This window comes from Monodon monoceros, unplaced genomic scaffold (assembly GCF_005190385.1).
Source record: "Monodon monoceros isolate NGI ecotype Baffin Bay Population unplaced genomic scaffold, NGI_Narwhal_1 Super_Scaffold_7, whole genome shotgun sequence".
Lineage (NCBI taxonomy): Eukaryota > Metazoa > Chordata > Mammalia > Artiodactyla > Monodontidae > Monodon > Monodon monoceros.
The window spans coordinates 99,901,273-99,927,483 of NW_021703784.1; the positions used below are offsets into that span (position 1 = coordinate 99,901,273).

Sequence of the window (26,211 nt, forward strand, 5' to 3'; positions counted from 1 at the left end):
CGCGGGGCCGCCGCGGGGAGGGGGGGGGAGGGGGGGGGGGGGGGGGGGGAGGAGGGGAGGAGAGGAGAGGAGGGGAGAGGAGAGGAGGGGAGAGGAGAGGAGGGGAGCGGGGCTGAGCAGAGGAAAGGCGCGAGCCTGCTAGATTCCGGCGGAGAGATGGAGGCAGCGGAGGGTTGCTGCAGAGGCTGAGAGGGCTGGAAGGGAGAGGGAGGGAGAGAGGAGGGAGGAAAGGAGCGGAGTGGAGAGGGGAGGCGAGGGGAGGCGAGGGGAGGAGGAGCGCGGGAGAAGGAGGGGGCAGGGCGGAGGGACCCGGGCGGCTCCCGATCTGCGGGCGGCGCTGGGCAGCTCCGCCGCGCGGCTCCCGGCTAGCCCGCTCGGGGCTCGCCTCTCCTCTGCGCGAGCCCCGCCCCTCCCCCGCGCCCTGGCGCGCGCTCCCCTCCCGCCCCCTCCGGAGAAGGGGCCCTGCTGAATAATTGAACAGGACTGAGGCTAGCAGAAGAGGCCGCTCTCTCCCACCTCCTCCCTCCCCCCCACCTGGACGAACCCCAGGAGTGCTCGCTGGTCCAGGGCGCAGAGATGTGGACACCGCCACCTCTGCACGCACGCCTCGGAACACACGTGCACGCTAGGATGTGGACGGGCTCGGGTATGGAGACACCCACGTGCCCATACAGGCATCAGTGTGCACGCACGCACACATAAGCTCAGATACATACATGCATACATGTGCTCATAGACACTGGCACACGAACTCACACTCAGCCGAGCGTGTACACATGCTCACGGAGGCAATACATGCACACACACATACATGTTTGGTCACAGGTAATGAATGAACAGCCAACGTACACACGGACGGCTCCCTCCAGCTCACCATCCAAAAACAAGGTCACCCATACGCATACAGACAACGCACCCAGAGGCTCAAAGGTACTCCAGAGTAAGACATGCCACACACACAGTCCCTCGCCACCTCTCCAAAAGGGTGCTCCCCTCCCCCCCACACACACCCTCCTGGACTCCTCCAATCCTTCCTGTCCACTTCCCCTGCCCCTCCCGCTGCCTCAACCTCTACCTCTGGGGAGGGGAGTTTCCAGGATACTTATCCACTGAGTGGCCCACTTGTGACAAAACCCTTCCTGGGCCACTTATGTCCAGCTGAGGAAGTCACTTCTCCTTCTAGGGGCCCCTCCACTGAGATCTGCCCCCTCCCAGACTTTGGGACACCTCTGGGAAGCACGTGTCACAGGCCAAGAGGTAAGTGCAGGGAGGCTTTCTTCCCTTCCTCTGGATGCCACCTCGGCATGGGGCCTGGGGGGGGTGCTGGGGGGGGGAGATGCTGAAGGTAGAGAGGGAGGGAGGTAGAGATGGGACCTGGGAGGAGGCAAAGAAGGAGTGTCATAGGGTGAGAAGGAGAGAGGTGGTGAAGAAAGGGCAAAAGGAAGCAGGTGCGAAAGGGGAGGGAGGGGCTGGCTCCTGCTTATTGATTCTGAATTCCGTTTTGGAGCAAAAACTGCTACCAGGAGCCCCACAAGTTCTGCAACCAGGTCCTGGGTGCAGTCAGAACCCAGGACAGCTCCTCTGCCGCAGCTGCCACCTCCCCAGCCCTGCTAGATGCCAGGGCCCCATTTGGCCCCCAGCCCTTCAGAAGGGAGGAAAGGGGTCCTCAGAGGCACCCGGGAGGAAGTTTCCAGGTGGTGTGTGGCCCCATGAGGGAGGAGAGATTGCAGGCTGGGGAGCAGGGCTGGGGCCCCCAAAGCCTTGTCCTCCTGCCCTCTCATCCCCTGCACGCTCTTGGCCCTGGCGCTGAGGTAGTTGACTGACATAGCTCTGAGCAGGCAGAAAATGTATGGTCCCGGAGGGAGGGAGGGAGGAGCCAGTGGCAAGAGGAGAGGAAGGGAAACTGCCTAGAGGCCAATCAATACCAGTGAGTGGGAAGTGGAGAGCTGGAGGGGGTGACGCTGGGGATCGAGGGGGAGAGACAAAGTGTACAAAAGAAGGGAGAGACAGAGGTGTGCAAGAGATCAATAGAGGCTGTGGAGCAAGTGGAGAGACGAGAAACACACAGAGGGGCAGAGATGGGGAAGAACTGACTGCCCGGGCGAGCCAGAGACAGGCTCTGGGAGACTGAGCTGCCAAGGGGAGCTGTCCTGACCTCAGCCCTGGGACTTCAGGCCCTGCCAGGAAGCATGCCTCCTTCCAGCTTCCTTCCTCTCTCATTTCATATTCTCTTTTTCATTCTCTCTCCACTCTTCTCTCTCCCATCCTGGAGATGACTTCTTCCCCTCTGATCTCTCTCTTGCCTTCCCAGGGCAGACTCCTGAGCCCACAGAGGTACCTTCAGCCCCAGGTGTAATGCCCATATCCCAGATGGAGAAACTGAGACCACACAAGGGGAAAGGCTGTCCTGAAGGTCGGACTCCTCCTCATTCCAGTCTCTTTACCACCAGACAGCTCCACACCCCAGGCCCAACCCTCTAAGGACACCTGGGCCATTCCCACCCGCCTCCCTCTCTTCAGGCACAGGGGCCCTTGGTGCCCAGTGGTGCCTCCAGGGCCTGCACACTTGGGGGTGAAGCAAACAGGCCTCTGGGCCAAGTTCCTGCTTGACGTTGTGCATCAGTGGAGCCTCAAGAAGACCCGCCCTAGAGAGACAGCGCGAACATGAAACAGCCAAGCCTGGAGAAGCGGTAGGAGGCACAGCTTCAAGAGAAAAGGGGGTGTGGCTTGACCCAAGATTCCTGCCTCGACCTTTGGGGCCAGAGATCTCAGAGGTACCCCAGGGCCAGGGTTTGGAGGCTCCCAGATTGCACCCACCTTGTCCTTACCTCCATGGCTTTGCTCAGGCTCTGCCACCAGACACACAGACCAGTGCTCGGGGACAGTGACACTTCCCAAGACGTGCCCAGCCCCAACTCTCCCTGCCTCCCACCTGCCCCCAGAGAAGTTGCTCCAAGCTCCCTTCCCACCCCTGCTGAAAGATGGCTTGACTCCCTAAACCACCATCCCTCTCTACGCTCCCTTCCAGAAAGCTCCATCATGTGGGAGTGTAATAGTGATGACGGGCAGCAGCTCTTCTCAGCCCTGATGCCCTGCAGCCCGGACCAGCCATGCCCACCGTCGGCACCGTCTCCACCTCCGCCACCGCCCCCAACCCAGGGACTAAATGAGCAACAGGGGCAGCAAACTTTAGGGACGCCTAGGTTCTAGCACCTGTGATTCAGGGCAGGGAACGGCCTCTTACTGAGGCCTCAATGTCCTCAGCAGCTAAATCGGATGGTTGGTCTCCATCCTACTGCCTTCTCGAAGGACAAATTAAAAGGGCTTTGCAAGCTGCAAAACACGAAACAATCAGTGGGGAATGTTACTGTTAAACAGCAAAGTTACCACCGTCCCCAGATCGCCCGTGCAAAGCTGAGTGAGCTGGAGAGGACGAGGCCCAGCCCCGTCTCTATTCCCCGGCAGCCAGGGCTGGAGCGCCCCTGAGCTGGCCATTGTCTGGAGGCTGGAAGGTACACAGAGCGGCAGGTTGGACAAGAAAAATCCTGGGGGACAGGACGGGATGTGGAGGTACCGAAGGACAGGTCTGCCTTAGAGCACCAGGAAAGCACTGAGGGAGATTGATGGGCATTCTCACAAAGTAGAAGAAAAAATCATGACCCACGCAAGAGCCCAATCCCTGAAACCAGTAGGTTATCTATCCCGTAAGAAACTCAGGACTCTGCCCAGATGGCCAAGGCTCTGCAGTGTGGCACAGAGGCAAAGGCCCTGACCCCCGTTCTCAGCCCAGATCTACCGTTCACTCCTCCAGAAATCCACCCACCCCTCCAGGCCTCAGCATCCATGTCTGTAAAATGGAGAAGCCCTATCCTCCTCTGTGTGTCTGTGTGTGTGTCTGTGTGTTTTTCCCAGGCAGCTGACCCTTCATGTCCCTGGTCTCAGCAGGGCTACCCCAAGGAAGACCACTCAAATGACACCTGAAGAGGCTGCGTGCTCCCCAGCCCACCCCCTGCAAGCAGGAGGTTGGCTCTCCCCCGCTCTTGCCCCACTGCCCTCCGTCTGCCAAGCTCAACCAGCTGCTGGCCACCAACCACTAGGGACTGGAAACTGCTGCTGAAGCTGCCCTCTCTGGGAAGGGGCCTCAAACAGTACGCGAGCTGGCAGTAGATACCCAGCCAGGGAGGAGAAGAGCCAGGTGAGGACACTAGGGAGTGTTCTTGTGGCTCCAAGGGACACCCTGCAGCTGGGCGGAAAACCAGGGAACTGCACCACAGCCGGCTTCCAGGGAAGCCAGCTCCAGAGGCCTGCCCTCCTGAGCCCGTCCTCTGGGGCGCAGGCCGACCCTGGGCAGGAAATCCCAGGCTTCCACTGCACGTTTCTGAGGGCACCAGAGGAAAGGGGGTGCAGGTCGACAATTCCCACCCCCCACCCTGTGCAACAGTGTGTACGTGTGAGCTACGACTTGTGAGACCATCGCCAGGATCGCATGGGGAGAGCGACAGAGGTTGACGCCCTTGGTGAGGGGTGAAGGGAGCAGTGTCCCACCAGCTCAGAAGGAAGAGGAGAGGCCGTCTATCAACGATTTGCCCCAGACATGCAGGCAGCAGCAGTCCTGCACAGGCCCAAGAGGGGACAGCAGCCAGCAGCTGCCTCAGTCTCTCGTGATGAGAAGGGATGAGAAGGAAGCAAGCAGCACGGCTCTCAGAGACCCTCCCTCCTCTGGAGCATCCCTGGGGCCGGGAACAGGCCAGGATCTCCCCCCAGCACCCCGAACTCTCCCGGTCCTGTACTCACGGTCGTTGCAGACGGGGCCTCCGTAGGAGGTCATGGTGCAGTCGCAGGTGAAGCCATCCCACTGCTGTAGGCAGACGCCCTGGTTGGCACAAGACTCTTCGGTGCAGGTGGTGCTGGGGCCTGGAAGAAGCAGGAGGAAGGAACACCCCCAGCTCAGCCAAGCCCCCTCCAGCCTCAGGAGGTATGGAAGCTTCGGGGCCAGGCCGAGAGGTCTTGCCCTCCTTTCTGCTGGGCAGAAAGGGCCAAGAACTGATGGGGGTGGGAGGGGGATGGAGGGGAGCTCAAGGACTGCTAGTCTTGGCCTGGAACTGTGATAAGTGGCCGGGGTGGGAGGCAACAGGGAGGGCAAGTGACCCCCCTGACTCCCCCATACTCTGCCCCAGAGTGGCAGCTCCTGCGAAGCCTGAGAAGAAGGCCACCCAGCGGCCCTGGTCTGCCTCTACTGCTGGCCCCCCTGCAGCGTGCAGAGTCACACCCGACTTCTGTGCCCCACACTCACCGTCACAGCCCCTCTCCACCTGCCCGATGCGGTGCAGGGCGTCAGCGATGAGGTCGGGGAGGCGCCCGTTGAGGTCCACCGAGGCCAGGCAGCCCTGAAAGCCATCCCGGGAGGCCACCAGTTTGGGCAGGTTGTGGAACATATTCTTGCTGAGACCGCCAATGTACAACTCCCCTGCAAAGGGAGTGGGATCAAAACCTCGGCATCCCGCTCCCCAGGTCCCCGTTGCCCTCCCAGGACATCGGCACCCAGCTGTCAGGTCGTGCAGCCCCACAGTGTCCCATCCCGGACTCCAGTTTCCTCTCAGAGATGCAGCAGCCCGCAGATGCCCACCCTCCACTCTTCTTTCTTCCTTCTCCACTTTGCCATCTGTCTGCTCCCCTCCCAGAGAAGCCCAGATGCCCGGGAAGGGGGGTGCAGCTGGAGGAACCTGCTCCGTGCTCTCTCCCACACATCTGATTCCAGTTCCGGCCCGTAATCAGGGCCTTTCATAGATGTGCAGCCCAATCCCCTCCACCCCCACTCCCTCCCTTCTGAAGTCTCCCATCCCCAGAACTCCTTCAGGCCTCTGCCAGCCTCTCCCGGCTCTGAGTTGTCTCCTGGGGGTTCTAAGCCCAGCACCTTCCAACAACAACTAGGGCTTGGCCTGGGGACTCTGGGTGACACGAGGAAGTTCTCCTCAGGGACACATCACTGCCTGGCCACATAGACCCTAACTCCCTGAAAATCATGGCTGGCCCCCAGCAGAGCTCCAACAAGACATGAGTCAACCCTGCTGCCCTTGCCCTGCACTCAGTGCAACGCAAGACCAGCCCAGACCACCCCGGGTTTGCTGCCACTGAGGATTATCCAAGACACATCGCCCCCTTCTGGCATCAGGGAGAATTGACAGCACTGTGCCATTCGTCAGGCCCTGGATCTGACCAAGCTTCTGGTTCCAACTCTGCGGCCGGCTCACTTTGTGACCTTGGGCAAACCATGTAGCCTCTTGAAGCTTCCATTTCTGTCTCTCCAAGAGGGGGATGAATAGTCTCTAAGGGCCCTCCCCCAGCTCGGACAGTTCCAGTCGCACTGACACCAGGGGTCCCTAAGGGACTGAGGGCTGCTTTGGGCATGTGAGGGTCGCTCACGTTACCCCGGTGGGCTCTGGAGAAGCCGCAGGCCTTGTCCTCACTCCTGTGCCAAAACCCCGGTCTCTAAGCTCATCCTCTTCCCTCCTCTCTCACCCACCCATTCTGGGGGCAGGCAATGACTTTCATTAGCTACTGAAGACACCCTGGGGAATGTAAGTCCCTGGTATGACGCTGAGCCCACCAGGGAGGCCCCGAGTCCAAAAAAGTTCCCAGACCTAGTCCAGCCAATGCCCAAGGGCTATGACCAGGGCAGCATGTGGGGACCCAGTTATTGCCCCTCCTTCCTCCCCACATCACTGCCCCCTCCTGCCCCAGCAGGGAGGCATCTGCCAGGACACTATTCTCTCTCCAGCCCCCAACCAAGGCAGACTTCTCAACCCTGGAGGGCCAAGAGGTCTTCAGAAGGCGCAGCTGCCTACTCCTAGCTCTAGAGTGAGGTCACTAGGCTCCCCGTGAGACAGACACAACCTGCAACCAGGCTTTCAGTGTTGGGAGGGCAGCCTCGCAGGGGAGCTGAGCAGAACTTTGACGGGAAGATGTCAGGCTGGACACAGTGGAGAACAGGAAAGAGCGAGGGAAACCATGGGTGGGGGCAGGGGGAGAATCACGCGCGTGAAAGAGCATCCCAGGTCAGGGGTGATCTTGCTGGGGCCGAGGGGGCATCTGGGGTAGGGCCAGGCCTTCTGCAGAGGCCCCAGGCCCCACCTTTGAGATCGAGGTTTCGGGCGCCATTGGAGTGCTGAGTGACAGTGCGGGAGTCGATCTGGAGCGTGTGCACGTTGCCGGGGTCCCTGGACACCACCACGTTGTGCCACTGGTTGTCATTGACTGGTTTGTCTGAGTTCCCCTTCATCAAGGACGGGCCATTCCCCAGGTCAAACACGTAGTGGATGTACCTGCCCCACAGTAGGGAGGAGACACTGGGTCAAGGTGGGGCCGATGCTGGGAAGGCGGGGAAAGGAGGAGCTATAGCTCCGGCGGGGCTGGGAGCTGTAAGCAGAAGGGGTGGAGAGGGAGACCTCATAGACACGAGGACTCTGGTGTGAGGTCCCGTCATGGGCGGATGCGGGCAGGGAAGGCCACAGAGGACCTGGCTCCGAGGGCAGGCTCAGAAGAGAAGCTGGTGGGGGGAGAGATCTGTGAGGGCAGCAGGGTCCTCTGGGGGCAGGGACAGAGCTGCTCTAGGGCGGGGACCTCTCAGGCGAGAGAGGCCAGAGGGACACAGCCCTGTCTTCTGCCTGAGCCAGGACAGCGAATGGAGGACAGATATGACTGGGAAATCCCTGGCAAGGAAGTAATGGGGGGGGGGGCCACCAGGGTGGAGGACAGGGTGCTGCTTCTCCATCTCGGCTGGTGGGGGGCAGACCTGAACCTTGACCTGTGGTCTGGGGGGATTGGACATCTCAGCCAGTGGCTGGGGGAGCTGCATCTTGGTCATGGCGGGTGGGGGGGAACCACGTCCTTGACAGCGGTGTAGTGCCCAGCACCTCACCCCTTGACCAGCTCGATGACAATGAAGTCGTTGCCATTGCCCGAGTTGAACAGGAGGAGCCCGTCGGGGGCTGTAGTCTTGAACTGGAAGAAGAGGTGCATGGAGGCGTAGGCTTGGAGCGTGGCGAGTGCCAGGTAACTGCTGCGACTCTTGAAGGTGACGGGGTCAGCCACGATGGCACGCAGGCCAAAGCGAGCATTGAGCTCGCAGTAGGTGATGTCGCCGTCCTTGCACTGGTCCATGTAGGGCTGGCCATTGAACACCAGCCCGCTCAGGTGCCCGATGAAGTTGGAGGGCACCACAGAGATGAAACGCCGCTCCGTCATGATGCCTGTCTCAATGTTGTGGAACTCCAGCCGCGTGTGAGCTCCTGCCATCTGTCCTGCTCGGGACAGGAGACAGAGATGGGGACGTGGCTTTGGAGCCCAGATCGTAGGATCATTGGGTCCCCAGGAGCCTCCCCTCCACTGAAGGGCCACATGGGAGAGACATTGGCAAACCCTCACAGTGGGTGCTGGCAGCAAGCACAGCTCCTGGGTCTGGGGGAGTTGTGGGACTCTTTAGGCCAGGGCTGACAGGCTTGCGGGGCAAAGCTGCCTGCGGGGAGTTGAAATGGTCCCTGGGGTCCAGGAGCCCATGATATACCAGTGGCACTGGCAGCTTGCCAGAATGCTGCCCCAGGTAGTGGTCACCAAGAATGGGGCCGCAGACCACCTACCCTCCACGGTCACGTTGTCCACTGACAGCTGCAGGCTCTTGCCACGCCGCACCACCCTCACCGTGTGCCACTCATTGTCATTGAGCTTGTGCCCCGCAAAGAGCGTCTCAGGGCCTTTACCTGCGGCACCAAGGGGGGAGTGAGCATGGCACCTCCACCCGCTCGCATATGGCTTCACGTACCACCCTGGGCACACAGAGCCTCACCACTGCACGCACCTATGCACACAGGTACACACACCCACACACACAGAGCTTTTACACACCCAGTCATAAACACAGACATGCTCAGTCTTGCCACACTTCGCGCAACATCCAAGGGTGCTGTTCGAAAAGAATACGGTGTGAATGGCGCGGTGCCTCTGGAGCTGTGCCCTAAGACTCTGCACGCAGAGACTCACACCTGCACCAACATACTCCTCCCCACATCTCCTAAGGACCTTCAGTCGTCAGTGTGTGTAGCCAGCAGCTAAAGTCCCAGCATATGTACATAGGCCTAAAACTTCCAAAACTACTGAGCCTTACCACGCACCCAAATGTGAATGTGCACCCACAGACTCACGGCTGGCAGTGAAAACACACAGACACACAGCTCCCCCACCCAGAGGAACCCAACGTGACCTTTCTGCACATGCCTGGTTAATTCCACACACCCAGACACGCAACCATATACACAGCACATCCAGCCTGGCCAGAGAGCAGAATGTTTCTTAGGAATTAGGGCCATTTATTCAGGACCTGGATTAACCACTCCCGAGACTAAAAACGTGTAGCTTTAGAATGGTGCTGCAGTCCATTTGCAGCACCCCCAGGTTACACCTGGGCCCCCCAGTGCTATTGCCAGCAGGGACAGGGTTCACCATGCATGCGCACACACGTGCCAAACACACACCAGAGCCATGGTACGTACATACCCTCTCTGCCTGTGGCTGTCACGTCCCTGTGCTCTCTTACATGACCTCAGGGCACACCATGCAGACACTCTCAGAGACAGAGCATTGAATCCAGGCACACTGGGGTGCTCAGAATTGTCCACACCCGCTCTCCATCTCACCCCTGCTGCGACCCTCACTGTCACCTCTGAGAGAGCCCCCTTTGGCAGAATCTCGCCCCCCACCCCAAACAGGGGCTGTGGGGGTTGAGCTTTGAAGCCCTGGCCAAGCTAACCTCCTGCTCACCTCCCGCCCTCATCTTCTTTCCTGTGTGCCCCGCCCTCCCCCTTGTGGCCACCTCTGGAGATGCAGCAGGATGTCCCAGCCCATCTCCGGCTCCCTCCAGCCATCCTGCTGTAGGTGCCACCCTCTGCCCCACCCTCCAGAGGATGTGAGGTGACTTGAAGTTTCTGGGCCTTCCTTCTCCCGGTCCCGGTGAACATGCTGACCCGGACCCTCCACCAGCTGCCCCTGGGTCAGCTTCCTTGGGCTCATTCTGCCCTCCACGACCGTAACACCCTCACCCCCACCACTCCAGCTCCCCTCTCCATACCCACTGCCCAAGCCCCACACAAGCTAGCCATGAAACCTTCTCCTCCCCCACCATCCCTCCCCATATCCCAGAGTCCAGAATCCCAGGCCCCCTGGGGCTCTGCAGAAGAAGAGGGAAGCCACTTACTGGGTGCGCAGCCGACGCGCAGGCAGTCTGGGGGGGCCATGGGGCGGGCAGAGGGGGAGGGGAGACAAAAAGGCAGAACAAGTTTTTTTTGTTTGTTTTTTTTTTTTACATCCTTCACAGGGAGGGGTATCTGCGGGCGGGGGATCCCCCCAGGGCCACTTTCTGGGGACCACGCGTGCTCAGGTGCCTTCTCCCCTTCCTCAGTTGGACCCCTCTCCCTCCTTCCCCCAAGAGGGCTCCAACCCTCCCCAGAGCTGGGAGGCGGGGCAGCCAGGTGATGGGAAGAAGGTTTACATCTCCCTTCTTAGAGGGGCCCAGGCCTCTCATGTCTGAGGGAGATGGGCACCTTGGGAATCCCAGTCGTACAGGGGATCAGTGAGGGGGACCGAGGGCTTGACCAACCCGACATCTCCCCATCTCTGAGAGGGAGATGGGCGGGGAGGGCCAGAGCCCCTGCACCCCCTGCTCTGGGACAACTCCCTGCTCAGAGCCCAGGCTGTGACGCAACACCCCGTGCCCTCTGGGCTCTGAGCTAAATGGAGGAGTCTGCCCCAGGGCCCCCTTCCCGTGGCCACACACCTCCCAAAGTCCCAGGGGGCTAGCACCACCCCTACAGGAACCTTCTTGCTACCCTTCCTAACCTGGAGGATGCCAGGCTGTCCTTGGGGACCAAGGTGGTCCTTCACCCTGAAGAGGAACTAGTATTAATCCGTTTTCCTAGGGAAGGGCCAGGGGCTCACAGACGAAGACACCGAGGCCCCCAATGTATGACTCCTGAGGACTTCGGGGACAAGAAGTTACCATAAGCAAAGTCTCCTGCCCCTTCCCCAGCCCCAGCATTTCTATCCGGCAACTCCAGGCTCGGAGGGCCCCATGGGCTCAGAAAGCACACTGTCTACACAGAGCTGCAGCCCAGAGCCCCAGGGCCTCTGGCCACACCCCTGGTGGGATACATTACCCACCCCATGTGAGTCAGCCAGCCTTGCCGAGGAAATAGAGCACTAGTGTCCTGTGAAATTGGGGCTTAGGGCCCTTTGGACGCCTGTCCTGCTCCATCAGACCCAGACAGCTTGGGGCTGCAGAAGGTCCTGCAGGAAGAGGCAGAAACGCTGGGTCCGAATCTCATCATGTGACTGCGGGCAAATCTCTTCCCTCCCTGTGAGCTGAGGGGCTTGAACAAGAGGGTCCTCAGCTGGGAGAAAGAAAAGGTGTCCACTGGGCTGGCCCTTGCCTCTCAGACAGGGCAAGTTCCAGGCCTCTGTTAACAGCAATATCCTGCCATCCTGTGGCTCCTCCCGGAACAGGCTCTGCCCACAAGGCCCAGGAGGCAAAGAGGGGTGGGGGCACCTGGCATCCCCTGGGCCCTGAAGGTTCCTGCAGCAGAGGTGAAAGATTCCCCTGTGGCTCTGGGGGCATGGGCCCCTCGGGCAGTACAGCTGAGCCCCACACGCGTTGTCAACCACAGCAGAAGAGTGGGGGGAGCAGCCGGGACCTTGAGCCACAGGCTGGCACCAAGGGAGAGGCAGAGGGAGGTCAAGGGGCAGATACAGGGGCAAGTCGGAAGTCATAGGGAGAGGAAGGAAGTGGAGAGGATGCAGAGAGAAAAGAGGAAGAAAGGGCGAGCAGAGGGAAGGAGGAGCTGGACAGAGTGGGAAGGGGAGGATGTCGGGGTGAGGGCAGGGGTGCCAGGCCTGGAGTCAGGTCACGGGGGCTCTCTCAGGGCCAGCAGAGTCTTCACCAATGAAGGGTCCAAAAAAGAAAAAAGGGGGCTGGAAAGGCAGGCCGATCCCCTGTTGGAGAAGAGGTCTAGAGAGGAGCACAGTTCTTCCCCTCCCCAGCAGGGGAGCACCAGGAAGGGGGGGGGGTCCATCTGTCCAGAGAAGAGGTGTCAGCTCCAGGCCCACCCCCTTGCAGTGACCCCACCCGCAGGAGCCACTACTCCAGGGGGGCTTAAAGGGAGCAAACTCCCCTTGAAGATGGGCCCCCAGGAAGCAGGCAGCACCATCCCAGGGGAAAGCCGGGAACTGTAAGTGGGAGAAACTGCCCTCTGGTGCCCACACCCACCCAGAGTGCAGCTCAGGGAGCTGTAACTGCTAATCTGTTGGCTAGAAACCTACGCCTCACGTTCGGCAAATGGACAGAAGCGATTGGTCTGCAGAGACCCACCAAGGTCCTGGCAGGACACGGAGACCAGGGTGACGGTATGAATGTGTGATAAGACTGGTGGGAAAAAGTCATCTGCATGGAAAGGAGCTCAGGAAAAGAAGCCAGGCTTCTCTTTCTGCAGCCCACCTGCCCCCCACCCAGGGCCCAAGGACTGCAGGTGGGGGAGAGAGAACGAAGGCTCCAATGCAAGGAGCCTCCGGAGCCCGCTGGCTGGAGTCTTGGAGGTGACACCACAGAGTGGCAGCATGCACTCCGGCGCAGCCCTCGTTCACAGCCATCTCCCCAGCAGCCCAGCCTCAGAAGGAGCTCAAGACCTACTGAACAGCCCCCCATGGGAACAAGGCACCGTCTCATGGTCACAGAGATTAAAGGGCTTTGGAATGTAATGTGCATTTAGCCTGGCTTACAACACAAATGAGAGTGAGGCTTGCTCTGTACAGCTCGAGAGGGCAGAACTAGGTCCACAAGTAGGAATTTCAGAAAGGGAAGCTTCCACCAGGGAAAAACAACCCAGAGATTAGAATCACTGAGGTGGCCATCTCAGAGATGGGATGCTCCTGACACGGAAGGCATCTGAACAGAGGTGGAGAGCCTCCCATTGGTGGGGGAAGGCACAGAGGATGCACCCACGGGGGCGGGCTGAAGGAGGTGCCTTCTGAGGGCCCCTCCGGCTTGGAGATTCTTCAGTTACAATGAGCCGTTCATGTCATCCTCACTAGGAACTGGGATTGCCAACGGGTACACCTAGAGAAAGGCAACTCCAGGGGGGTGATGAGGGACAGGCCAGGCTGGGCACTGGCCCCAGAGGCCACGCCCAAGGTAGAAGGAACCCAGGAACCCAGGTCACACTGGAACAGGGTGAAGAATCCAGGGACTCTACGGTCCTCTAAGGACAGAGACCAACCACCCTGCTCAGGGCCCGTAGACAGCAGAGCTCCGGGAACTGGCTCAGCCTTGGCGTACGTGGTGGAGGCTGGGGCCGGGGCAGGAGGCACAACCGGCTTCTCTGGCACCTCTGCCTGGATGGAGGCAGCAGCCTCAGGCCTTCTCGGCCCTCTCCAGCCCAGCAAACACCCAGGCGCCTGAGGTTGGCACTGAGCGCCTCCTCCTGCCACATGGCCAGGGGCAGCTCCGCTCTCTTCAGGACCAAGTCTGCGTCATTCCAGTGAGCCCCTGACATGCTGCACAGCTGCCTGTGGGAGCCTGGCTTCCCTCACTACAGGATGGGACCACGAGGCCAAAGACAAAGCCCGCCGGGCTCCTCTCCATCCTCCAGCAGCAAGTCCGGACCAGGACCGGGGCCTCGGTGGAGCAGGCCCTGGGTAGCAAGCAGGATGGGGATCAGAATGGGGCTCCTGAGGTGGGGCCAGCTTGGGTCATGCAATGTGGAAGCAAGTCCCAGGCCTGGCTCTAAGCTTAGGTCCCTGTCCCAGTACGATTTCCCTTCCAGTCGGCTGGGTCTGTCTTTATGTGTCTGGCTTGCATCTATATAACGTCTTCACTCCCACTATTCAATTTAAGCCTCAAAACCACCACAGAAAAGAGGCAGAGTGAGGATCTGTATCCCCACTTTACAGACAAAAAAACAGAGGCTCAGAGAGGGGAAATGACTTACCCAGCAGTCTAGGAGATCAGGGCTAGAACCCAGATCTTCTGGCCCCAGGCCCAGTGCTCTTCCCATCATAGCCTGAGGCTGGTGGCTGGGTGTGGACCACCTGTGTGCTTGTGTGGTTCACACAGAGGTCACAGGCCTCCCTGTACACACATCACTTGGTGTCTGTGGACAGATGTGTCTGCAACAAGCATTTGGTCACGGCTTGTCATGAGCTGTTAGAAATGGCATCTCTGTGGATGGAGGCGGGCACAGCAGGCAGCGAGAGATGTGGGAGGACTGTCCTGCTGGCCACCTTGTTCCTTAACTTCTAAATACTTATGTGACACAGACAGAAAAGCATATCCATGGGAAGAAGAGGGTAGATCCTGAGGGTGAAAGGTCCCGAGGGCCCCCCAGAGGGCACTGTCCTGGCCAAGGCTGCTGCCTCCTGTCGAACCTGAAGGAACCCACGCTTCTTCACAGGGAAACTAAGACAGTCCAAATGAGGAAGAAGCATCTGCTTTCCCTGCAAATAGAAGGCCCCGACCCCCCCGCAGTGTTCCCACCAAGCACAGAGCCACGTGCTTACCACACTGAGAACACATGCCAGGGTGAAGGGGTGCCTCACCCTGGGTACACAGACCTGGGCAGTCTGAGAACCGCAGGGCCACGCACGGGGTCCTGGGCTGGCGCCTTCCTCCTGTGACCGTTTCAGGAGTGCCAGGGGCCGCTGTACAGACCCGTGGAGCGCTGGCCAAAGGGTGTCTCCCATCCCGCTTCCCACTGCCACCCACCCCCCACCCACTCTGTAGGCTGTGATTGCGGTCAGAAGCTGAGCTTCAGGGAACCCTAAAGTCCCCCACCTCCGGGGCCCTGGCCGCCTGCACACCTCCCCACCTCCAGCCCCCGCCTCACTCAGCAAATCTTTGTCCTAGGAGTACAAAGGCCAGGTAGCCAAAAGGGGAAAGGACACACTATAAATTTATTAGCAAGGTAATGGGTCCCCAAAAGGCCACAGTCTGTCCCCCAAATGCCCTGGAGACCAATGTTAAGATAGACTCCAGATAAATATTTAAAGCTCAAAGCTCCGTGTTCTCTCCAGTTGAGCATTCTAACCTGCTCAGAAGAGCCCAAGTTCTCCTCCAGGCCCAGGACACAAGAAGCAACCCCAGGGGCCTGAACTTCCCACATGACAGGCCCTTGGGTGCTACACTTCTATACGCTCAAAGGCTAGCCTGAAAGGGACAGATGTGACCCCAGCCTGGGCAGCTTAGGCCCTCTAGCTTCCAGGGTTCCCCTGACTGAAAGCTCCATGATGGTGGGACCTCACCTTAGTCACTACTGTAGCCCCAGGTTCAGAACACACTGGCACTAAGAAGGTGTCCCATAAATGTCAGATGAATGAGTAGCCCTGCTGTTTTCCTTCTGACCCTGCCCACAAGAGCTGAAGCCCACGGAGAGTCCAACAGGTCTCACGGTCCCGCCACATGGATGCCCCAGGGACTGCCAGGTGAAGTGGAGCTGTGCCTCCTCTGGGCAGGGGCAGAGGCATCGAGCCTTCAGGTGGCAAGGGCCCCTGATGCCCCTCCACCCCCCAGCTCTGTTAGAGGCAATGAGGAAAGCACCAAACCTCAGGGCAAATGGCCTGCGTTTGAGTCCGGGGTCTTCCCTGACCATCACTATAGCTTTGTGATGCTGGACAGGTCAGTAGATGGATTTCACAATCTATAAAACAGGGGCAGCTATGGGAACTCACATGCGAAAGCAGACAAGGGGAAGATGACATGTCCCCTTGTGCATCACACACACACACACACACACACACACACACACACACACACACACACGGCTCTCTAAACGCAGAGCAGACGAGGGCGGCTGTGTGAGGGCTGGGTCCTCCTGTCTCCGGATCTGCCACTGCACTGAGCTTGGGCTGAGCACCAGTCGGTGTCTGCGATGCTTCACGAATGAATGAACCAACGTATGAGCAAGTGGATGAGCCGACAACCAGGAACGAGCTACGTCCTTACATGTGCACGTGCGGAACAGATGCCTCCGAGACCCAGGAGCTCCCCGGGAGGGTGGCTGTCACACCCCAGACACATTCGGGGTCCCCCTCCCCACAGTGCCGCCGAGCGCAAGGCATTGCCCTACACTGTGCATCCTCTCTGGGACGAAGTTCTCAGGGGCTCTGACCAGGGCTGGCGCCTCCCCACCACCAATCTCTCACTGGCACCACCACCAACTTCTCCAGACAGAGGGGGTGTGGGTGAGAGGCAGGGTCGGGGAAGGGGCCAGGGGCGCGGGCAGGGCGGTTACCGAGGTTGACGGTGAGCTTCATCTGGCCCCCGTCCAGCTCCAGGCGCAGGGTGTCAGCTGACTCCCTGGAGGTGGTGGCCATCATGAGCCCGTAGGCCCGCTGAGACATGAAGCGCAGAGACACATCCTCCGCCTCCGTGTGCACGGCGTTGGGCAGCATGATCTTCATGTACATGGAGCCATCGTAGCTCAGGACCGTGGCCTCTGCCCCAGGAGTGGGAGGAGGGAGAAGGGGGGGGACAGGCAGAGGTCAGTGGAGGGAGAGAGAAGACCCAGAGAATCAGTGCAGGGATGGCAGGCCCAGGGCTGGTCTACGAGGGGCACAGAGATGGGCAGGGGGCACCAGGATGACAGCCAGCCTCACCTCTCTCACAGACCCGCCCCAGAAAGCCGGTCCCGACGCAGTCACAGACGAAGCGGTTCCAGCCCTCTCGACAGACGCCGCCATTGCGGCAGGGAGCGGAGTTACACTGCTTCAGCGTCTCCCGGGAGCAGAAGGGGGCGACGCCCACAGCCGCCTGCGCCTCAGCCAGGCCCCGGAGGTCTCGGCTACGCCCATCTATGAAGAGGTCCCGCACGCAACCCACGTAGCCAGCCCGGAGCGCCGCCGTCCACACCTCTGGGGGCAGGGGCAGGTCCACCCGCCCGCCTTCAGGTAGGCCGCCCAGGTACAGCTCGCTCTCCAGGTCCAGAATCTCGCTCTCCCCCGTGGCCAAGAATGGCGTGCTGCGGCTGTTCACCGAGATGGAGCCTGCAGATGGAGTGAGAGTGGGCTTCAGTGGGGAGGGCAGGACTGAGAGACCCCACAGGCCAGAAAAGGATGTCCTGCCCTCACACCTCAGGCAGCCCTGGGCTGCAGACACTGCTTGACAAAGGTGCCAAGTTCAGGAACCAGTGTGAACCAGCCCCAGCCCAGCTGCAGTGTGCAGTGGGCCTCTGTCCGGACTCCTCCTTCCCACCAGAGCAAGTCCTCAGAGGATGTACAGGAGGTGGACACGCCCCCAAAGGGCTGGATCCTTCACATGTCCTTCCCCCAGCCAGCCCCTTAGACCAGGAGTCAGAGGCAGAGACCCCCAAGGAAGCTGAAAGGCTTGAATCCAAAGGGTTTCCCCCACTAACATTTATTGAGCTTTAATGACTATACTTCCAGGCACTTAGCCCATCATGTATATCGTATCTCTTAAGTCTCACGGTAACCCTATGAAATTGGTCCTTTACGATCCCACTTTGAAATGGCAGATGAAGCTTGGAGAGACTGGGGAAGCTGCCCAAAGTGCCGCAGCGAGTAAGGACCAGAGGCAAAGTACCACCCACGTGGCAGGACCCCAGAACCTGCATCTCCCACCCCCCGACCTGGAGAGATAGTCAGGCTGATCAGCTCCTGGAGCCTGTGAGACAGGAGAGCAGCCAGGAAAGGGAAACCAAGCATGGAGCTTCTGCGTTGTAAGAGTTCTTTGGATGGAGAGGCTGGTTATCTTAGAAAAAAGATTTGGGATCAGGTGCGAGCTTCAAAGCCTTTCCTGAGATCTCAAGAAACCAAAACCTATACATTAGAAGCTTTATTCCGTTCGTAATTTTTATTCCATACATTCTCCTTCCGCTCTCCTTTCTCAAGTTTGGAAGAATTCTTTAAAAGATAAAAATAAAAAGTCTGCCTATCTCAGAGGGGCTAATAAAGAGAGGTAAGGATGGTTTGATCCACGCTAGGCCTGATCAGGCAGAGATCGGGGGTGGGGAGTGGTAAGAGACAGCATGGGCACCAAGCATGGAGCGGCAGGAGCAGGACCAGGGCCTCCTCTGCACACTTGGCTCCACATCTGGAGCATGTGCTGCTCTGTGCAAACCCTTCCCTGCACCAGAGAGGCCCTTCCCCTGGGCCCCATTTTAACACCATGGTCCCTGGCTTGTCCTCCCCGACAAGGTGTCCGATCCCCACTGCTCCTCCCGGCCCCCCAAACGTGGCCCCCAATCACCCACACTTCTATTTGTAGCAGGTTCCCCAGGTGCTTCCACCCACCCCCCGTGGGGCCTCCTGGACACGGACACCACCCAACTGGACTCTCCACAGACGAACAGAATATGAAAGAAGGAAGGCGGTGGAAGGCTATGGTGGGGAAAGGGTGTATAATGGAGAGTCAGCAAAAGGAAATTAAAGTGAATATAGGTCTTCTTTCAAGGTCACTCTAAAACATGGAAAGGGAACAAACCAAGTGTCCCACGACAGATGGGTAGATAAACAATAGGTGGTCTATCCATACAATGGAACGTTATTCAGCTGTGAAACAGGAAGGAAATGCCATCACATGCTACAACGTGGATGAACCCTGGGGACGTTATGCTAAGTGACATAAGCCACACACAAAAGGACAAATGTTGTGTGATTCCACGTGTAGGAGGTCCCTAGAGTAGGCAATTCATAGACAGAAAGTGGGATGGTGGTAAACAGGGGCTGGGGGAGGGGGAGTTAGTATTTACGCGGACAGAATTTCAGTTTGGGAAGACGAAAACATTCTGGAGAGGGAGGGTGGGGATAGTTACACAGCAATGTGAATGCCCTTAATGCCACGGAACTGTGCACTTAAACATGATTAAAATGGTAAATTTTATGTTATGTATAAATTACCACAATAAAATTTAGAAACATGGGGAAGGTCAAAGAGAGCTTTGTTGGAGTGACTGTCCCAAGTCTGTGCTGGTGTACACGAACAAATGTGGGCCATCAGAAATGGTCGGGGCTTCCCTGGCGGCACAGTGGTTGAGAGTCCGCCTGCCGACGCAGGGGACATGGGTTCGTGCCCTGGTCCGGGAGGATCCCACATGCTGCAGAGCGGCTGGGCCCGTGAGCCATGGCCACTGAGCCTGCGCGTCCAGAGCCTGCACTCCGCAATGGGAGAGGCCACAACAGTGAGAGGCCCGTGTACTGCAAAAAAAAAAAAAAAAAAAGAACTGGTCAAAGTGACCCAAGGACTAGCCAGGGCTGGTGTGTGGGCTCTGGAGATCGAGCGAGGCTAAGGAGGCCACTTCCTGAAGACAGAGAAGAGCGGAAGGCCCTGGGGTTCTATGCAAGGCCTGAGCAGATTTCCAACCTAGAGAGTTACAGATCCCCTGTGTGGAAACCCTGGGAGGCAACAAGTGCTCTGTGAAGACTCCCTGGTACCATCATGACACAAAACAAGGGGACGAAGCCATTTACCGCAAAGCCTGGGGAAGCCTCATTTCCCTGAGGAAAGGAGAGGAAGAAACAAGCAAGCCCACGAGAGGCCAACATCTCCGGGAGCCATGGCAGCCCCTTCCTCCCTGTGTGTGCGGGGACGCTCACTCCACCCAGACATGAAGCCCCGTGCAGCGACAGCCGGGGGAGCATGAAAATCTAGCTGACGTTGATAAGAGCTTAAATTGGATAATGTGTCAGTTCTCATTTATATCAATTCTTTCTCTTATGTCCAGCAAGATGGAGAAGAGTAAAGAGAAATAGGCAGAAAACAGGAAGAGGATGGGAAAGGAAGACTGAAAAAGAAGAGTGGAGGAGGGGTGGCAAGAAGCAGCAGACGATTCAAGAACAGCACCTGCCCGGCCCCAGTGCCCTCCACCTCACTGCTTTACTGTGCAAGAACCTCACCACGCGGAGCGTGGTGTTTACTGTCTGTGTCTCCCCACTGGAACACGAGCTCCGGGACAGCCGAGACTCCAGCTCACCACTGCCCCATCCCAGCACCCTGGACAGCGCCTGGCGCACAGTAGGTGCTTGCTAAATATTCAAGTGAGTTAATAAATAAGTTTGAATGAATCTAGATAGAAGGGAGGCAAGGTTGGGAAGTTTTTTTAAGAGAACAAGATAGGGACTTCCTGGTGGTCCAGTGGTTAAGAATCTGCCTTCCAGTGCAGGGGACGCGAGTTTGATCCCCGCTCAGAGAACTAAGATCCCACACGCCACAGGGCAACTAAGCCCGTGCACCACAACTACAGAGCCCATGCACCTTGGAGCCCACACGCCACAACTAGAGAGAAGCATGCACACAGCAAATAAGACCCAACGCGGCCAAAAATAAATAAATGTTTTAAAAAGACAGAGAGAGAGAGAGAACGGGATAACCACTGTGTTACGCACTGCACTAACGCTTTTACAGGTGTTCTCTTGATTTTCCCTCCTGAGCACCCCAGTTTAATGATCCTTTTATAAAGAAGGAAACTGAGGCTGCAGGGGGTTGAGGGACGGCCTAGAGTCACACGCGCAGGAAGTGGGAGCATGAGGTGTGTGCCCGGGTCCGACTGACTCCATTCTTTCCACCAAGGCACCACGCAACAGGGACAACAGAGGGGCTGGGAGGGCCAGGGGAGGGCGGGGGGAGAACAGCCAAAGAGACCGTCAGGGTGGGTGGAGAGGGGCGGTCAGGGGAAAGGGGAAGGTCCAGAGGCCTCTGACCTTTGCGCCCGTCCCTCTGGAAGTCCACATGGCACCACTCGCCGTCGTTGACCTTGCGGCTGGACGCCCGCAGCTTGATGCCCCCAGACCCCATGTCCAGCAGAAGGTAGAGGTAGCCGTCCAACAGCTCCATGGCAAAGTAGTCAGCCCGCGGGGCAGCACCGTGGCTGCCGGCCCCAGCCCCGGCCCGCCGGCCCTGGCTGAAGAGCAGCAGCCCGTTGGGCTCAGTGGTGCGGAAGTCTAGCGAGATCGAGCCGGTGCGCTTGGCGCTCCAGCGGGGCAGCGCCACAAAGGCCTCAGGGCTCTCGAAGGTCACAGGGTCCAGGGCAGCCACATCCTCACAGCGGAAAGACAGGTCCCCCTGAAGCTTCATCTTGGGGTCTCCTTCCTTTGCCAGGCGGGACAGCTCCAGCTTGAAGTCATTATTCTTATACACCACCTGCAGGGAGGGGTGGGGGTGGGATGAAGAAGAGGAAGCAGTTTAGGGCCTGGCCACTCCTGCCCGGCGGCATGGGCCCCTGCCACCCAGCCCCGGGGCCCCACTCCACACCCCAGACCGTTGTTCTAGAACTGCACGAGCAGAGGCTGTGAACAGCACCTCCCTTGCCCCACTTATTTCTCTGTCCTGTCTCCCTGCCCAGCACAAGCACGGCGGCCCTCGGGGCTGCTGAATTGCAGTTCGTAATAACCGCAGGACAATCGCCACTGACGTTTGGTTGACATTTACACTCTCATCTGCTCCTCACAGCCGCCTTGAGAAGTTAGGTACTGACCACTCGTTTTACAGACGAGGAAACTAAGAGTCAGACAGGTCAAGGGACCTGGCCAAGGTCATGGAGCTAGTGAGTGGGCCTTAAACACAGGTCTTTAGTGTTCACGTCCACCACTCTTGCCTCTGTACACAGCTGCCTCGAGGGTCCTCCGAGAGGACGGGGGCCTTTGGGGCTCAAGGAGGCAACAGAGAAGCCGGAGTCAATGGGCCTTAGGTTTTGAAGAGAGATCTCCCACCACTGACCAGAAGGAACAGAGGCCCCAGGCAGCTGGCCGGTCAGACCGAATCACACTGCAGACAGGGTTCCCGGGCTGCCCCTGACCCCCTCCTGGCCCTACTCACATCCTTGAGGCAGCCCATGAAGTTGTTGCTGACGGGCGAGCCCGGCAGGTCCGCCGTGTTGGGGCTGCCCCCAATGTAGAAGAAGTCGTCAGAGCCCAGCATGGTGTAATCCTCCTGCGTGTAGCCTGTGGTGGTCAGGATCCCGTCCACCGAGATGGTCACCTGCCCAGCCCAGGGAGGGAGGGGGAGAGACAAGGAGACAACCGGCATCAACTCCCTGGGAAGAGCCTCGGGCTGGGCAAGGGAGGGGCCGGGGGGCAGCAGGGGAGGGGGACCCCCCCATTTTTATGTCTGCTTGTCTCGGAGGAGGAACAGTGGGGGTGTGGGGGGGAAGTGGGGGAAGGAGGCAGCACAAGATTTGATGGTTTCAGGGTGGGCTAAGGCCCAGCTCGGCAGGCAGAGGCCTGAAGGGCACTCGAAGTGCTCACTGTGAACAGCACCAAGAAGTGGCTCCGGACGGGAGTGGGAGCTTCAGGAAGGGCCCCAGCAGGGCAGGATGCAAATGGCGCCCTCGATTCTCTCCTCTTGAAGGGGTCTCTGGACCCCCATGTGATTTCAGAGCATCTTTCATAAACAAGGCAGAGAAAACCCATTCTCCTGGGGTGCTGGTGGCTTGGACTCCCCTGCAGCTCTCCCTGCAGGGCGTGGAGGAGCCCTTTCAATCTTAGCCAGGAGGGAGGTGGACAACAGCAAGGGCATGAGGAACAGGAACCCAGATATTCCTGGGGAGACTTGGAACTTCCTGGGGGACACATAGCACCCTTCAGGGCTGATTCCCACCCGCACCCCCCTAACTGGTCCGAGCCCCCTTGCTGAGTCTGTCTCTTTACTCTCCAAGTCACTCCCTTGTCCCCCAAGGAGAGGGCAGCCGGTGGCCTAGTCATCAGTCTGTCTGATTCATTCACCACCACCATCATCGGGGCCAGAGTAAGGAACAGAGGGAGACAGGCTAACCTCATGTTACCTTGACTCTGGGCTGAGAAGTCAGGTAAGAAAGCAAGATGGGTAGGGATGGGGGCATACCTGGTGCTCTGAGGTGAAAGGGGCTCAGTAGTGGCCTGGAGAAGGCTGAAGTGACCTTGGGGGGCAGTGGCAATACAGGGAACTCCTGATTCCCTGCTCCCCAGACAAATGTCCACCTAACCCCTGAAAAGTCTAGCTGTAGGAGCATCCCACACCCAGCCAGGTTGTGGGGAAGAGCCAAGGCCAGGGGGCCATAAGCCCCCACTCTCTGAAGGCTGTGGATTAGGACGGTCAGGCTCCTGCAGGGGTGATCAGGAAGCTGACTCGCAGTGAACCCGACACTGTGCTTCTGCAGGCCACAGCTCACCCCAATCCCACACTCCAAACATGCCTCAGCACCCCCTTTTTGGGCGAAGTCTGGAGACTGGGGCCTTCTAATCACAGCCCGTGATGTCCTCCCCACATCAGTCCATACCCACATGCCACCAGCCATCTTCCAGTGACTGGTCGCCAGGGTTCCACTGTTGCAGGGCCGCAGAGTGGGTGTTAGGAACACCTAAGGGACATGGGCAGAACGGGGCCAAGAGGAACGTCCCTCACAGGCCCCTCGAGCCCCCCTCGTGCTGGGCTGGAGCCTCACAGTGAGAGGGGAGGGGCCGAAGGGGCCCCCTCCTGGGAGCCATCAAATCTTGTGCTGGGGGGACTAGGTTCAAGGACAGAGGTAAGGGGGTGTCTTTGTGGAAGCGGGCACTTTGAAGCTTTTGAGTCTTGTTTTGAGGGGAGGGTTGGTCGTCATTGTTTATTTCTTCTTCCCTCCACCCCACCCGAGGCTAGGAAGTGGAGATCTGGGTGGAAAAGGGAAGGGTCAAAGTATTAGTCACAGAAACATGCAGACAAGATTAGAACAGGCAGAAGGGGGCTGGAGAAAGGGCAGAAGGGGGCTGGGACACAGAGATGGGGGTAAGACAGAGAGGCAGGGGGAAGGGGCCTCCATCCTGCCCTCCATCTCCACTCCCGGGGCTGCACTGAGGGACCAGGAATTGGGCCACTATTAGTTCCTGAGCCTGTGTCTGGTCACCCCAGCTAGAGAGTCAGCTCCTGAAGGCCGGGCCCCTGGCCTGATGTGTCCCTGTAACCCTACTAATCCCAGCACAGTCCAGGGGACACGTCTCCATCATTAAAATGAATGTCAAGTCACCTTGTGACCCAGGGCCACACTTGGCTCTCACTTGCCTGTGTCCCATCTATGAACCCAGCGCCTCGGGGGCCTTTGGTGGACAGAATCTCAGTCCTCCAAGACTGCTCTGATGGGATGACCCTGCTCCTGTGCATAAGGAGGACCCTCCCAGCCCCAAAGCTCCCCCAGAAGAGGCTCTTCCTCGCTCTATATATACGTCGGCCTACCAGCAGCCTGAGCCACTCAGGTGTCTTCCCTCCCCAGCCCCAGAGGCCAGGGCACCAGCTACTGGCATCTTCCTCACCCTATGGGCCCTCTTCCACCAGTCCATTCAGCTAGCTCACGTGCCTTCGCCCTCAGAGTTAGAAGGACCTGACTTGCGGGGGGGGGGCCCTCCTCAACTCCCCTCCAGACTGGGCACAGATCTGACCTTGCCCGCCATGGCTTTACGCAAATCACCACCACGTGGTGCCCCCTATTGGGAAAGGGCTGACTTAATCCCTTTTGTATCTGTCCCTATTTTAGAGCCACCCCAGCCCAGGGGGTGGGGAGAGGGTAGCAGGAGGCAGGGTAACACAGGGTGCACAGAGGAAGGGGGGGGTGGTCAGCCTGGGGGTGGAGGAAGAAGAGAGAGAAAGGGGGAGATGGGCACTGGGTAGAAAGGAAGCCAAGGGTCAGGGGAATGGAGGAAGGTCTCTGGGGAAGGCAAGGAGGGAGATGACTGAGATTAGTAAAACCCGACTGTTCCCTCAGACAAATCAAAGTCCAGACACAAAAATGGCAGGTTCGTTAGTAAAAGCAGGAAACGGGGGAATAATTCCCCCGGTCCCCCTCCACCCCAGGGGTTCATGATGCCCCTGCCCCCCAATCCCCCCGCGCAGCTTCTGGAAGGGGTGGGGCCGGCAGGGGAAGAGGGCGGGGGGGGGGGGGCATGCGACACAGAACAGCCACCACAGCTAGGACGCGTGCAGGTTAGAGGGCCAGGGTGGGGGGCCTGGCCCAACAGGACAGGTGAGAGAAAGGCAGCCACAGGTGGGAAGGCATGCGGGACCGGGGGGCATTGGGAAGAGCCGAGATGGAGGCGAAAGAGCTGTAGGGGTGCAGGAAGGAGAAGCTTCCTTTCAACGGAGGAAGGGAGAGGAGCCACCACTAGAACAGAGACATGTACAGGTTGAGAAAGAAAGGGATGGGACATTAGACTCAGACCTTCCTCCCCAGAGGGTGACCCAGACACTCATTCCCACCACCCATTCACCACTGATCACTGATCACCGACCCCAGACACGCCTGCTCACACATCACGTCTTACTAAAGGCAGTGGGAGGGAGTCTTGACAGGCTCATTTCCAAGCAGAATCCTTTTTTGTCATCAGAACCACGGCTAGCACCCCAAGACACAGCAGGTACCCTGCACCCAACCCACACCAATCCACGCAACACAGACAGGCTGGGCCCTGAGTGGGGCTGAGTAGGACAAGAGGAATGAGCCACAGCTCTACCCTGGAAGAGCCACGGCCAGCCAGGGATGAGGGGAAGGAGCCAGGAGACTCAGGAGCCCAGCGCCCAACCTCCGCCGTTCCCCGAGCACGGGGCGGGTGGCTAGAGGTGGCTGCAGGGGGCAGCCTATGACCTGGGTGGGCTCTTAACCCTCCCTACTGGCCCCACCTCTCTTCTGCTCTGCTCTGCTCCTCTCCCCCTTAGGCAGGCTGCTAGGATGTGAAACCAGGTCTTGGCCACAAATCCACTCGGGCATTCCATGCCCACCGCACCCCTGGAGGAAAGGCTAGGGAAGAGGAAAATACCCCTCTGACATCATCCAGAGCCTTTCCCAGCTCCCTGCTACCATCACAGGGTTGCTGACCTTCCTGGGAGGGGGATTATTTGGGGGAGAATAAGACTGTTTTTAACCTGTAGGTAGGCTAGATGGGCTTTGGGGAGTCATGACACCCCTTGGCATTGTATGCAAACGGCTTCAATGGGCTTCTTTTTCCTGTGAGAGTCCACTGCTGTCACCAAATTCTCAGGAGGTTCCTGAGCCAAAGACAGGTAAGGACAACTAGTTTAAGAAGAAGGTCCTGGCCTGCCCTTAGGACTGTGGACGTGGGAGCATGAGGGCATGAGGACGGAGGACAGCCGAGGGAGCGTGTGCAGCCCTGTTACATGTTTGAGTTTAGCCATCTGCTTGGGGTGGGGAGAAGCTGCAGAGAGAA

At 58.8% G+C, this 26,211-nt stretch overlaps 1 protein-coding gene across 3 annotated transcripts in view; it reads right to left on the minus strand.

Annotated features, from left to right (window-relative positions):
- NRXN2 (neurexin 2) overlaps nucleotides 1–26,211 on the minus strand; it is a 109,964-nt gene that overhangs the window by 38,356 nt on the left and 45,397 nt on the right. For 2 of the 3 annotated variants that reach the window (XM_029209458.1, XM_029209459.1), the window contains 10 exons: nucleotides 21,863–22,024; nucleotides 20,749–21,187; nucleotides 16,690–17,076; nucleotides 16,326–16,529; nucleotides 10,247–10,273; nucleotides 8,637–8,756; nucleotides 7,919–8,300; nucleotides 7,132–7,322; nucleotides 5,294–5,467; nucleotides 4,795–4,914 (listed from right to left, as the gene is read on the minus strand). In XM_029209458.1, coding sequence (XP_029065291.1) covers nucleotides 4,795–4,914; nucleotides 5,294–5,467; nucleotides 7,132–7,322; nucleotides 7,919–8,300; nucleotides 8,637–8,756; nucleotides 10,247–10,273; nucleotides 16,326–16,529; nucleotides 16,690–17,076; nucleotides 20,749–21,187; nucleotides 21,863–22,024 — 2,206 coding nt within the window. The remainder of the gene's footprint in view (nucleotides 1–4,794; nucleotides 4,915–5,293; nucleotides 5,468–7,131; nucleotides 7,323–7,918; nucleotides 8,301–8,636; nucleotides 8,757–10,246; nucleotides 10,274–16,325; nucleotides 16,530–16,689; nucleotides 17,077–20,748; nucleotides 21,188–21,862; nucleotides 22,025–26,211) is intronic. The other variant, XM_029209461.1, reaches the window with a different exon arrangement.